At 44.0% G+C, this 14,710-nt stretch overlaps 1 protein-coding gene and 1 long non-coding RNA gene across 2 annotated transcripts; both read left to right on the top strand.

Annotated features, from left to right (window-relative positions):
• The first annotated feature begins 14 nt into the window (after positions 1-14).
• Positions 15-12,820, top strand: LOC124254188 (DET1- and DDB1-associated protein 1-like). The gene is made up of 5 exons (XM_046688077.1): positions 15-51; positions 194-274; positions 1,500-1,551; positions 7,274-7,335; positions 9,438-12,820. The coding sequence occupies exons 1-5, from the start codon at positions 49-51 to the stop codon at positions 9,540-9,542; spliced, it is 303 nt and encodes a 100-aa protein (XP_046544033.1). The 5' UTR covers positions 15-48; the 3' UTR covers positions 9,543-12,820.
• On the top strand, positions 7,346-9,112 carry LOC124254212. The gene is made up of 4 exons (XR_006892422.1): positions 7,346-7,512; positions 7,559-7,604; positions 8,181-8,476; positions 8,518-9,112. It is a non-coding gene; the product is annotated as an uncharacterized LOC124254212 (long non-coding RNA).
• Positions 12,821-14,710: the final 1,890 nt, after the last annotated feature.

The raw sequence follows: 14,710 nt of genomic DNA, 5'->3' as shown, positions 1-14,710 counted from the left end.
TGTTTTCCGGTTGCGCATGTCTGAATGGACAGGAAGTTTTGAGCCAAAATGGTGGGTAGGCAAGCTAACTATGCTGTCAAAATCAAATTTGCGCCCAGATGATGCTAGTTGATTGTAATATGTAATATTAATTGAAGTATGCATCATGTTGGTTAATGTTTGATCAATATTTCATTGTGTACTTTATTTGCAGGCGGACTTTTTGAAAGGTCTCCCATCCTACAATGAGAGTAATTTTGCTAAATTCCACACAGATTCGGGTTGCAAAAGCAGCGTATGTATGAATTTTATGCAGATATTTACATTACCATCACGATCTGTTTCATATTCAATTTGTTCAGCCTGCATGACGCCTCAGTGTTTCAGTGTTTGCTGAAAAAAGCTACAAGACCCGTCACTTTACGAAAAATGTCTTTCAAGCAAATAATACGATTGAACGCTGCCAGGCAGTGCTATTGTAGCTTATTTAGAGGTTGTCATTATTATTTCTTGAAGCACATTTCGAATCCAGTAAAGACTTGGCTATAGGCAGTAACATTGTCATACTTCATGGGTTTTCATACACAACTTTTCTCCACCAGTGGCACCAAGCATGAACATGATGAACTGCCCTATTCACATTAATATTAGATCGCCATGTAATGCTTATCTGCTGTCCAGGACAACACACATGTTCAACACTTAACATTTATTCTAAATTTGACTAACATGGATTCAATAAGGATTCAATACTAAGAGATTATGGATGGTAATATTTGGGGTTAAAAGTTTAGATTTCTTTTAAGGTAGCATTCAATGCAATATATATGTTAAAATGAAGCATAAATGGGCAAGTACACTCAACATAGCAGCTTTACATATGTTTAATCACAAAAAGCTTGGACAAAATTTAATTTAAAAGGGGAGGTAGAGTAAAATGACTATAAAATCAGATGAAATTGACCCTCATACAAAAATAATCTGCAGCTGATGGTATTCTCCTGCTCTTGGGTCAAATCAGGTTTCTCGTGTTTGATGTACTGCACTATTTTAACGATTCGCCAGAGCCCAGTCAGCCTGATCGCAGCAAGTGATCATCTTATTTGTCAAGCATATGTTGTTGCTCTTACAAATTCACTAGGGAATGATGACTGGCAAGACAATAGCAGATTAAAGGGGGCTTACAGACATTAGGGTAGCTGTGGTGTAGCATTTAGTAAGATGTGCAAGACATATGTATGCACGGTCATGATCTCATCTTGTAACAGTACTAACACTTGTCTAGTTATGTAGACCACAGGGTCCTGAGTGGGTAGGAATGAGGCAATATGGCACAAACTTTAATGGCTTTAATTAAATAATTTAATTGACTTGTAATATTGATAGTGTGGAAGTGTGGGATGGAGCTCCATAGGGTTAACATGTATCACTCAGAACATGTTGCTTTTGTTAAGTCATTAATACCTTATTCTGTGGCAACACAGCTATTTATCACCTTTCTTTCTATGATTTCTCCATAGATTGGTAGACCTACTGTCTACATCTCAACCAAAGACTACCCCTCAGAGCAAGGTAAGCTTCTTCAGCTTGCTTCCAGCAACACATCCAATGTAATTACCGATGGAGTTTGCACTGACACATCAAGCAGAACTGGTTTCAGCAAATGTTTTCAGTCGGTAACTTAACTGAAGTCAAACTGTCAAAGCTTCCTCACTTTAACAGTGTTATTGCTTGAACCTTTCAAAAGCTGTCAAACCCATAGGGAACTGATTTTATGTATACATGTTATTATTATTAATTAATTTATGGCATGCATGGGGCCGGTGGGGTAGCCTAGTGGTTAAAGCATTGGCTCGTCTCGCCGAAGACCCGGGTTCGATTCCCCACATGGGCACAATGTGTTAAGCCCATTTCTGGTGTCCCCCGCCGTGATATTGCTGGAATATTGCTAAAAGCGGCGTAAAACTAAACTCAGTCAGTCAGTCAGTATGGCATGCACGAATTTATGATGTACACTATTGCTTTCATACTTTTCATACAATTGCAGTTGGTCTTGAAAAGCGATTTGTATATTTTTCCTTATCCTGACTCATTCTCTTTTGCTTGTCTTCTTCCTCTTGCGAACATAGTGGAACACTTGTATCTCCTTAATTGAAGCTCCCTTCAATGTAAAATCACTAATTGGTACTCACCAAGAGTTGCCTCCCTTTGCCGTTTGCGCGGGAACAGGTGTCGCCACCCTCTGGCCTCATGCTTCACTCTCTCCTTCTTCGCCCAGTGAGCAGGATGTGAGAGCGCCTGTGTCTCCTTACACACTATATCCTTTGGTTTTTCTTAGTTAGTTACCTCTTATAGTTTACTATAAAGGTATAGCTAGTATCCTTCATTAATTTGTATTGATAATTAATCATATTTCTACTGTTTATTCACGTGAGTTCGTGATTGTTCAGGTAGTATTACGTTGATGAAAATCTGTACTATTTGTAGATTACGTTTTTCTGCTGCTGATCCGCATGTAGTATGCCCTAGTTGTTCTACGCCTTGTGCGTTTGATTCACGTTGCAGTTACTGCATTAATTTAACTAATTCTGCTTTTAATAAAGACCATTTTAGCGTCTTGAGACGTGCTGCAGATAGGTCACGCAAACAAGGGTTAGACATGGCCGATACATTGGATTTCCCATGCGGGCAGGTGCTGTCGATCGACCCCCTCCCGTCTGGTGTTCTGCTAGAGACCCCATCGGAAGAGGGCCGTGGGATGCAGTCCGTCACCTCTAAGAAGCGACCGGCCTCCCCAGACATCCCGTCATCGCAGCTAAAGTCCAAGAGGGCCTCAACGTCTTCTCAACGCAGACTTCGTACCCCCAGGGCAGCGTCAACCTCCAAAGGAAAGTCTACGAAGTCGTCAAGAACTTTCTCAGCCGAGATCGTTCCAGCCGCAGAATTGGGCCTCTACGATGACCAGCCGATCATCATCCCCGACATACGCCACAAGAAGCGACCGGTGACAGCTACAGTGACTTCAGCTGAGATCACCATGCAGCCTGATGCCTCTACACTGATGTCAGACGAAATCCCTGAGGGCCCCACCGTTAACATCGCAGAGAGGGCACCGTCTACTTCGTCGCAGACCATCCCAGACGATCTAATGCGGCAAATCATGATCATGATGGAGGGCCACTACAGACTGGAGAAGCAGCCAACCCAGGGTCCGAGCCTTCGCGAAGGCTCCAACGTAGACAGCACCCCAGAGGCACCCCCCGTCAACGTAGCAGCCACGACGATGCCACCTTCGCGAAGGAAGTCACAGACCACCTCGACGAAGGACCCAGATGTACAGCCTTCGCGAAGGCGGGATAGATCATCACCTTCTTCGGCTTCATTCTCAGATACGGACTCAGACCACCAGACCTTACGAAAGCCTTCGCGAAGGTCATATCACCGTTCCCCAGGACCGGACGTAGAGGAAGCTTCGCGAAGGCCTTCGCGAAGGACGCCTGAACCCAGATCGTCATCATCTAGAAAGACATCGAGGGACTACACAAGAGCTTCGCGAAGCTATCAACGTTCTCCTCACAGGTCTCCGAGAAGGTCAACCCATAAACGTAGATCACCAAGACGATCTCCTCGCCATTCACCACGCCGATCTCCGCGTACATCACCACGTCGATCACCACACAGGTCTGCACACAAGTCTACAACCAGGTCTCCACAAGCGTCACCCGACATAGAGATAGAACCACACAGTCCACCATCAGAAGAGCACCAACCTCTCATCAATGATGCTGGAATAGAAGATGATGGAGGAATTATTTTCTCAGATGCAGAGATACGATATTGGATGGTAAACAACCTAGATCTCTCATCACCTTCCAAGAGTGGCAATCCGGCGCAGACATACCTGATGAAAGAAGACGATGCAGGTGCTGTCACACTACCTCCGATCGACCCGATTGCTGCGGTACCACAGAATCTAGACACAGCATTCCATAAAGCCACGAAAGTTCAGACACCACATCTGCCAAACTTTCACGCCAAGAAGTTCTCCACGCATAACATGGACCCCTTCTTCAAGGCTCAAGACATCGATGAAAACTACAAGCTGATCAGCGATGTCAAGAATAAGAACTACAAGATTGACGATCGCAAACTGGTTCAGATAGAAACCATGACGAGACGTATGTTCTTTGGTCTAAATAGATCTAGAACGATCAATGAGACACTTATCACCAGATTTCGTAACACGACCTCTGAAGATGATAGAATGATTTACTCGGCCCTACTTATGCAAAAGAAGGACCAGCAGTTCCTAACGGATCATCTCACATCTGTCTCAGCAGCACTGACCTTAGCTCGTCGTCAAGGCCTCCTCGCTTCCTGCAGCTGGGGTGAGAACTTTACAGCCCCACTATATACAGCCCCGTGGTCTTCCCCATCCATCTTTGACGGAGGAATAGACAAAGTCTCCAAGGAAGTCACTAAGGATTCCAGAGAAGTCCTTATGATTAAATCGATGGACACACTAGCCAGCGTCATCCGACAGACTTCACAAAGATACTCAGGGAGATCTAAATTCACTGGTCTACAGAGAGCACGGGACAGGAAGATAGCCAGCTCCAGGGGAAAAGATTCTTTTCGTCGCCCATATGGCAACTATAGAGGAGGGTCAGGAAGAGGCAGGACACCCAGAGGTTCCCGCAACTATAAACGCTGAAAGACAGGTTCGGAACGACTGGAGTCTTCCACCCCCAGCCGTTCCAGTACAACCATCACAAGTGGGTGGACGCCTTCAACTACACTGGGAAAACTGGGGAATGTTACAAGACCCTTATGTCTCCAACATTCTTCAACAGTTTTGTATCCCACTACAGGCCAAGCCTCCGCTGACAGTCAACCCTCACAAGTTCGACTTACAGGCACAACAACTACCAAAGTTAAGAGAGGCTGTTACATCACTCCTAACCAAGCAGGCCATAGAAGTAATAGATCAAGGAAACATCGAACCAGGTTTCTACTCCCCAGTTTTCCTAGTACCCAAGAAAAACTCCAAGGAGAAATACAGACTCATTTACAACATGAGCTTCTTCAACAAGAATTATCTACGCAAACCACCGATGTTTCGCATGATACATCTACCTCAGTTACGGCAGTTGATTCGCCCCATGGACTACATGGGCAGTATAGATCTACAGGATGCATATCTGCACATCCCAATACATCCCGAATCCAGGAAATACCTACGGTTTACACTAGACGGGCTACATTACCAGTGGAAAGTACTCCCATTCGGAATATCATCAGCCCCCTAGCTATTCACGAGGATAACGAAACCGATTATCACCTATCTACATCGTCAAGGGCTACGCAGTGCATTTTACCTCGACGACGGGATACAAGTAGATCAAGATCCACAGCGTCTCAAACTACAGTTAAACTACATCATAAAGCTACTAACACAGCTAGGATGGTTAGTAAACTTACTCAAGTCGGACCTAGTACCATCGCAAGATCTGCAGTTCCTAGGCATTCGAACGCCAAAACAAACATTTAAAAGGCTCGACATTGTCAACATATCTTGCCACGCTTAGTTCTGTGATTACTATGAGAACGGGTGTCAAATTGAGTAAAACTCCCGAGTTACTGGCCTTACTACGTGCTTTCCGATTGGAGGACCAAAAGCGGAAGTTCCACGCCCCAGCTTGGGATCTGAATGTAGTGCTACAACACCTCACAAGTGAGGATTATGAACCGTTGGAATCGACAACCTTTGAATTTCTCTCACAGAAAACACTTTTCCTGTTATCTCTAGCCACGGCAGCCAGAATGTCAGAAATTCACGCTCTAGAGGATACAGTTTGATGACAATCAAAACACAGCACACCTGGGATTAAGATGGGATTTCATCGCCAAAAATCAACTACCAGGTCAACCAGACAGGTTATTTCACGTCCCTGCACTATCCTCGATTCTCGGATCTCAAGATACACTGGACTTATCGCTATGCCCAGTCCGAGCTCTCAAAATCTATTTACGACGTTCCAAAACAAGGCGAAGATTTCTCAAAAGATTATTCATCCCCTTATCGGCAACAAATCAGACAGAAGTCTCTCGTACCACCATATCTATATGGATAAGGACTGTCATTCTACGCGCCTACAAGGCAGCAGGATTGGACCCTCCAACAGCATCAAATCCCCATGAGATCAGGGCATTGGCTTCCACTCTCACCCTACACGGTAACTGTTCATTGAATACAATTATGGAAGGATGCTTCTGGAAATCTAACATGGTGTTTGCTAATCACTATCTGAGAGATATCACCACCGAGGACGTCTCTGGCATTCACCATTTCGGTCCTTTGGTCCTCGCTCAGCAGCTGACAGTCCCTCGTAGGCGTTAACATTTACTCCCGACGAGATTATTATGTATTATTATACATACCTTATCTAGCTTATAACTCTACGGAGTTCTAGGGCTATGTATATACTTAGCTTAGGTTTACTCAGCCTTAAGCTCATACTGATGTTTATGTTCAGTTGTACAGCTTCTCTATCAGAGTTGCTTTTATATCTATTTATAATATCTTAGTATATCAGTATATTAGTATTGTAATACCCCAGTTATGCCAATATATAACCTATGGCTTATAATAGAGGAAATATCCTAAGTCAATACCTTTATGAAGTTCCCGTAGGGGTTATTACACCTATAGTTATATAAATCACTAATTATAAATCCAAAGTATTCTGTTTTTTCCCACCTCCGCTCCGGAGGATTCTACAAGCAAAAGAGCATGAGTCTTAAGGATAAGGAAAAATATGTAATTTTTAGAGTAAAATTGATATTTTATACTTATCCTGACTCATGAGGTAAGCCCTCCCATCCTCCCCACATAACACTTTGGATTTCCCTGTAAATTCAAGTGTTGGGCTCGCAAAATCAGGAGAGAGTGAAGCATGAGGCCAGAGGGTGGCGACACCTGTTCCCGTGCAAACGGCAAAGGGAGGCAACTCTTGGTGAGTACCAATTAGTGATTTTACATTGAAGGGAGCTTCAATTAAGGAGATACAAGTGTTCCACTATGTTCGCAAAAGGAAGAAGACAAGCAAAAGAGCATGAGTCAGGATAAGTATAAAATATCAATTTTACTCTAAAAATTACATTTTTATGTTCCCAACATGCTCATTGACTTTTTAGATTAAGCAATATTTTCACAATGTTCATACAATCCATTTAATTATGTTGCTTTCTTTGTCTTGTCAACATTACTGAGAAGGCCTAATGTTAATTTCAGTGATCACGACGGAGAAGACCAACATCCTCCTCCGCTATCTTCACCAACAGTGGGATAAGAAGGTGTGTCACAGTTACAGATATAGGGAGCTGTAAATCAGCCAAGAATGGTGTAGGGGGGTCGGTAGAGACTAGCTGAGGTGTGATTGGTGTAGGCAACGGTGACAGTTGACAGGGTTTCCAGTCTGTGTTGATGGAGACAGGAAACGATACGGGTCAGGATAGAGAGGGAGAGTTCAGGTTATGGTCTGGGTTGGTGGAGACAGGATAAGGAGGGAGAGTTCAGGTAATGGTCTGGGTTGGTGGAGACAGGATAGAGAGGGAGAGTTCAGGTTATGGTCTGGGTTGGTGGAGACGGGATAGAGAGGGAGAGTCCAGGTAATGGTCAGGGTTGGTGGAGACAGGATAGAGAGGGAGAGTTCAGGTTATGGTCTGGGTTGGTGGAGACAGGATAGAGAGGGAGAGTTCAGGTTATGGTCTGGGTTGGTGGAGACAGGATAAGGAGGGAGAGTTCAGGTAATGGTCTGGGTTGGTGGAGACAGGATAGAGAGGGAGAGTTCAGGTTATGGTCTGGGTTGGTGGAGACAGGATAGAGAGGGAGAGTTCAGGTTATGGTCTGGGTTGGTGGAGACAGGATAGAGAGGAGAGTCCAGGTAATGGTCTGGGTTGGTGGAGACAGGATAGAGAGGGAGAGTCCAGGTAATGGTCAGGGTTGGTGGAGACAGGATAGAGAGGAGAGTTCAGGTAATGGTCTGGGTTGGTGGAGACAGGATAGAGAGGGAGAGTCCAGGTTATGGTCTGGGTTGGTGGAGACAGGATAGAGAGGGAGAGTCCAGGTTATGGTCTGGGTTGGTGGAGACAGGATAGAGAGGGAGAGTCCAGGTAATGGTCAGGGTTGGTGGAGACAGGATAGAGAGGAAGAGTTCAGGTTATGGTCTGGGTTGGTGGAGACAGGATAGAGAGGGAGAGTTCAGGTTATGGTCTGGGTTGGTGGAGACAGGATAGAGAGGGAGAGTCCAGGTAATGGTCTGGGTTGGTGGAGACAGGATAGAGAGGAAGAGTTCAGGTTATGGTCTGGGTTGGTGGAGACAGGATAGAGAGGGAGAGTCCAGGTAATGGTCAGGGTTGGTGGAGACAGGATAGAGAGGAAGAGTTCAGGTTATGGTCTGGGTTGGTGGGGACAGGATAGAGAGGGAGAGTCCAGGTAATGGTCAGGGTTGGTGGAGATAGAGAGGGAGAGTTCAGGTTATGGTCAGGGTTGGTGGAGACAGGATAGAGAGGAAGAGTTCAGGTTATGGTCTGGGTTGGTGGAGACAGGATAGAGAGGAAGAGTTCAGGTTATGGTCAGGGTTGGTGGAGACAGGATAGAGAGGGAGAGTCCAGGTTATGGTCAGGGTTGGTGGAGACAGGATAGAGAGGAAGAGTTCAGGTTATGGTCTGGGTTGGTGGAGACAGGATAGAGAGGAAGAGTTCAGGTAATGGTCTGGGTTGGTGGAGACAGGATAGAGAGGAAGAGTTCAGGTTATGGTCTGGGTTGGTGGAGACAGGATAGAGAGGGAGAGTCCAGGTAATGGTCTGGGTTGGTGGAGACAGGATAGAGAGGGAGAGTCCAGGTTATGGTCTGGGTTGGTGGAGACAGGATAGAGAGGGAGAGTCCAGGTTATGGTCTGGGTTGGTGGGTACAGGATAGAGAGGGAGAGTTCAGGTTATGGTCTGGGTTGGTGGAGACAGGATAGAGAGGAAGAGTCCAGGTTATGGTCTGGGTTGGTGGAGACAGGATAGAGAGGAAGAGTTCAGGTTATGGTCTGGGTTGGTGGGTACAGGATAGAGAGGGAGAGTTCAGGTTATGGTCTGGGTTGGTGGGTACAGGATAGAGAGGAGAGTTCAGGTTATGGTCTGGGTTGGTGGAGACAAGGGTAAATAGGGTTCAGGAGGGAGATGAGGAATTTTGGTCATCATCTGCATTACTGGAAACAGAATATGGGTGAAGTTAAAAGAGAATTGGATTAAGGTTTGACATCTAAAGCACTGTAAAATGGCAAAGGACCGTGGCTTGAGAATATTTTCTGTAGTCTGGGAGATCTCAATTTAAAATATCTGATGGATTGTTTCTATATTGCTGTGATTACGCCTCAGTAGATCTACAGAGTTAATGTATTTTCCAGAATGCCAGCAAGAAGCGTGACTCCACCAGGGCCAGTCTTGAGACCCCAGAAGGCAACTCTCCCAGTAAGATGCCACGGTTAGCATCCACTGATGACAACTCCTAGTACTGCCTGTGTATGTGTGGTTTGACAACTGGAAAACATCAATGTTCTCAGCATTGCCTCATTGAGCGAGTGCTTTGGGTTGTCTGTGTTAGAAGATGGAAATTCGGAAATTGACTTGAAATATGCCCAATACAGTAATGACTGGTCAGGGATACTGGGCATTAAAGATGGCAGCAGGAAGTTGCCATACTGTTGTGTGTATTTGAAGTTGTGTGGGGGACATGTATTTGATATAACATGGACAGGGAAGTTAAACAGTCTGGAGCTCCACAGGAACATTTTAAATAAATAGTGTGAGTGTATAGGATCTTGCAGGTTTGGACAGGATTTAAGCAAATTTTGAATGAAGTTTGTTATTCTTCTTTCTCTCTAGTGCTGACAAATGCCATGCTTGATCTGTCTTGTCTCAGGCTGCCATACTGGCAACATGCTGGTGTGTTGTGTTTGTTGTAATGTCATATCCCTATACTTTAAGCAACAATTGTATATGGTTTCTCAAAATTCATAAGTTTTTATAACGTTTTTACGGTTGATTTTGCTGAACATGGCTCTGTAATGATTTAAGCTTTATTTTTTATGTTCAAATCTAACAAAAGCAAAGCATGTCAAATTTCAAATTTAAAAATCTATGAGAATGTGATACCTCCAGACATAATTGTCTGTGAAACAGAATGATAAGTATGTTATTCATTTACTTTAAGCCTCTGAGATTTGTGTTTGCAAAACTACATGTGTTCTGCTTGTTGAATGGAATAAGCTCACTGCTTCTGTCAGGGATTATTTCATTTGTTCAGTGATACTGTGGTAAAATTTAGCCTTGGCTGAGTATATTAATGTGTACTGGATCTTATTATGACTTTCATTGTAAATATCTTTGTATATACATGTATTTCCTTTGTACATATTACACTGCATTATTTGTTCTGTAACAGATGGTTGTTTTAGGCAGGGAACTTTGTACATTACAAAGCATGGCAACATGTCAAACAACCATGTTCATGAGTGTTCTCAACTAGCTGCCTCTTTTGTAGCATTTATCAGATGGGAGCTACAAGCTGCCCATATCTCATTCCAAGCCCAATGCTACTTAATCAGGAACTGTCCCAGTCTGTCAGGAGGCAATCTCATCTCGAATCTCTATTCTATCCCAACACCAATTTTGCAGTAAGTGATCAATTACAGTTCATGTTGTCATGGACTTTGCATTTTTGTACCGATAAATGAGAGCCTGCTGGTGTCTGTATACCAGTCAATGAGAGCCTGCTCGTGTCTGTATACCAGTCATTGAGAGCCTACTGGTGTCTATATACCTGTCAATGAGAGCCTGCTGGTGTCTGTATACCAGTCAATGAGAGCCAGCTGGTGTCTATATACCAGTCACTGAGAGCCTGCTGGTGTCTATATACCAGTCAATGAGAGCCTCCCGTTGTCTGTATACCAGTCACTGAGAGCCTTCTGGTGTTTATATACCAGTCACTGAGAGCCTGCTGGTGTCTGTATACCAGTCAATGAGAGCCTGCAAGTGTCTGTATACCAGTCAATGAGAGCCTTCTGGTGTCTTTATACCAGTTAACGAGAGCCTGCTGGTGTCTGTATACCAGTCACTGAGAGCCTGCTGGTGTCTATATACCAGTCAATGAGAGCCTGCCAGTGTCTGTATACCAGTCAATTAGAGCCTTCTGGTGTCTTTATACCAGTCAGGGAGAGCCTGCTGATGTCGGTATACCAGTCATTTAGAGCCTTCTTGTGTCTGTATACCACTCACTGACAGCCTGCTGGTGTCTATATACCAGTCAATGATAGCCTGCTGGTGACTGTATACCAGTCACTGAGAGCCTGCTGGTGTCTATATACCAGTCAGTGAGAGCCTGCTGGTGTCTATATACCAGTCAATGAGAGCCTGCTGGTGTCTATATACCAGTCACTGAGAGCCTGCTGGTGTCTATATACCAGTTTGTGACAGCCTGCTGGTGTCTATATACCAGTCACTGAGAGCCTGCTGGTGTCTATATACCAGTCAATGATAGCCTGCTGGTGTCTGTATACCAGTCACTGAGAGCCTGCTGGTGTCTATATACCAGTCAGTGAGAGCCTGCTGGTGTCTATATACCAGTCACTGAGAGCCTGCTGGTGTCTATATACCTGTCACTGAGAGCCTGCTGGTGTCTGCATACCAGTCACTGAGAGCCTGCTGGTGTCTGTATACCAGTCAGTGAGAGCCTGCTGGTGTCATTATGCCAGTCAGTGAGAGCCTGCTGGTGTCTGTATACCAGTCAGTGAGAGCCTGCTGGTGTCATTATGCCAGTCAGTGAGAGCCTGCTGGTGTCTGTATACCAGTCACTGAGAGCCTGCTGGTGTCATTATGCCAGTCAGTGAGAGCCTGCTGGTGTCATTATGCCAGTCAGTGAGAGCCTGCTGATGTCTGTGTACCAGTCAATGAGAGCCTTCTGGTGTCTGTATACCAGTCACTGAGAGCCTGCTGGTGTCTGTGTACCAGTCATTGAGAGCCTTCTGGTGTCTGTTGACCAGTCATTGAGAGCCTGCTGGTGTCTGTATACCAGTCAGTGAGAGACTGCTGGTGTCATTATGCCAGTCAAGAAGCCAACTCAAGCCAGTATTTACAGAAGCAGCTGGTGTCAAATAATGGTTAAAGATATTGTTTTGCACAACTAATTTTTAACGAAGGTGCATGTAGTTAGCATGGCTATCTCAGACTGGAATCCAGTTGTCACATTTATCGATGCCAGTGTGAGGGTTGACCACCAGGGAAATAGGTTGTGAACCTGGCATGGTCAGCAGAAGATTACACCTTCACTGATGAAGCTGTTCTCTCATTAGTGACTGCCAGTGTTTATCCTGTTGAACTATAGGCTCATGTCTTTCAGCATTGGCTTCAGTCCTTTTTGGAACCTGTCTCCTTCGGCAGTGGCTCCCATATTAATCAAACCCCATTCAAGACTGCCTTGTCAGTGGCTCCCATCCAACTGAGGGTTGTTTCTCAGAGCATCAGATCCTCATCCTACAACTCTCTCATTGGTGGTGAGGGGTAAGCTATTGGCCAATCCAGGGAATTAGAATGATCTGTTGACTGGATCAGCCATTGGTTGGCCATGTATATATTCACATTGTCCAGTCTATCAACTACTGTTACCATTTCTTACAATTTGTCCAGTTTCATTTCTGCCAGACACATGCCATTCGTATTGTGATCATATGTAAATTCTTTCATTTACTTGTATTGTGCTGTCTCTGTCAACAATAAAAACTCTCTGAAAGATGGGATTGTCTTTGTCATCTTGTTGAACTGGATACCCACAGGGTTGTCAGAGAAATGTCTGCTTTGTCTCGTGTATTATCAGTGGCCATATACAGGTATCTATGCTCATCAGAAAATGCCCACCATTTAATCATCAGAGTTTAGTTGCTGGTACTCTTGTCTTAAAAGACCACATTTTGTTTCAGTCACTGCTTCAATATTCAACCTTCAGTATGTATACATGCAAGCATTTCAACTATTATACACAAATATCATTCTTGTTGGTGATACCTGTGAAGATCCGGGGTAGAATAGGTCTTCAGCAACCCATGCTTGCCACAAAAGGCGACTATGCTTGTCATAAGTGGCGACTGACGGGATCGGGTGGCCAGGCTCGCTGACTTGGTTGACACGTCATCGGTTCCCAATTGCGCAGATTGATGCTCATGCTGTTGATCACTGGATTGTCTGGTCCAGACTCGATTATTTACAGACCGCCGCCATATAGCTGGAATATTGCGGAGTGCGGCGTGAAACTAAACTCACTCACTCTTTTTGTCGAATGTCTGTTATATTCAATATACATAAACCATACTCAGGGTTAAGGGCGAGTGCATATTTCTTGAAACCATTTCCAGTCTTGCAGCTACTTGACTGCAAGTTTGAACTACAATATGGCGACATTTGATGCAGTTCATATTCAACAACTTCAATATTACTTGTATTCACTGTCTTTAACCTGTTAAAATAAAACTAGACACATCAGATGGTATTATATCAAAGTTTAATGTTGTCCATGTCATCCTGAAGGATGTCACAGATAAAGTGAAACAGTCAATGGGAACAGCAGCAAGTGTGATCCACAACCATGTAGGCACCGGGGACACACACTAACAAACTAACACAATCTGTGTATCGTTTCATCTACCTTCTAAGGTTTTCCAATATGAATAAGTTTCTAGTTGTTCCAGGTTTATGAAACAATTGTTCAAGGCTCTCTTTTTCCCTAACAATTAGTTCCAGGATCAGGTAATTTAGAATTTATATGTATAATATAATTGTTCTATTTACAAACTACTGAATGAGCTGATTAACAAGCCAGTTGAGGTCCTTACAGTTGTCATTTGTTTGTTACTTTGTCCAATAACAGCATGAAGGGTAGGGATACCCTGCTGATGACACGTGTGAAGACACTGCATCAACTCTGCTGATGACCACCCTGTTTGGATCCGACCGTTTAGTGTTCTAGGGACTGGGAGAGGAAAAGAGTGCGGGACTGAGGAGTTTTTAATGTATGGTTTCATGATTTCCATTTCAGCATATCCAATGAACAATATTATTTATTCGTAACCCTTGTGAAAATTATGGTTTCTAACATTTTTTTTAAACCAGAAGAACAAATTACAAACACTGCCAGAATACTAAATTGTCGGTCCATTCAAAGTATACAGCACCATTTCTGCTACATGTCTGCTGAAAACATACAATTTATTTTGAGACACTAGTCAGGAGACAGCACCATCACTGGATATTTGTGTCGTAATGAAGAATTCCCGGCCTGGAGACTGCAGCTTCCACAAAGATAGGTATGAAGTGTTCTCAGACTGGCTGTTACAAGAGCTGTTGGCATCAGTAAATCCTGTCTTGTACCACCTAAACCAACAGCAACACCGTTACCTGATACTTTATATACATAATAGGGGAAACACTGTTGAGAGAAGATTCTGTAGTAACCCACGATAAACATGCCAAGGTTAAAGACAAAATATTGGGAATCTATACATTGTCTATAACAACTCCTGACTAGAACCAACATGTCAGTATGTATCTAAGAGGTATTCAGATTCCTGGGTGAAATAGAGTGAGGGAATGGTAACATGTAATGAATGAAGTTAATAAAGTAAATATGTGA

The sequence above is a fragment of the Haliotis rubra genome, unplaced genomic scaffold, assembly GCF_003918875.1.
Source record: "Haliotis rubra isolate DU_JTF1 unplaced genomic scaffold, ASM391887v1 Scf115, whole genome shotgun sequence".
Classification (NCBI taxonomy): Eukaryota; Metazoa; Mollusca; class Gastropoda; order Lepetellida; family Haliotidae; genus Haliotis; species Haliotis rubra.
Note: the sequence above shows the minus strand (reverse complement) of the source record. Positions and strands in the feature narration are given on the sequence as shown.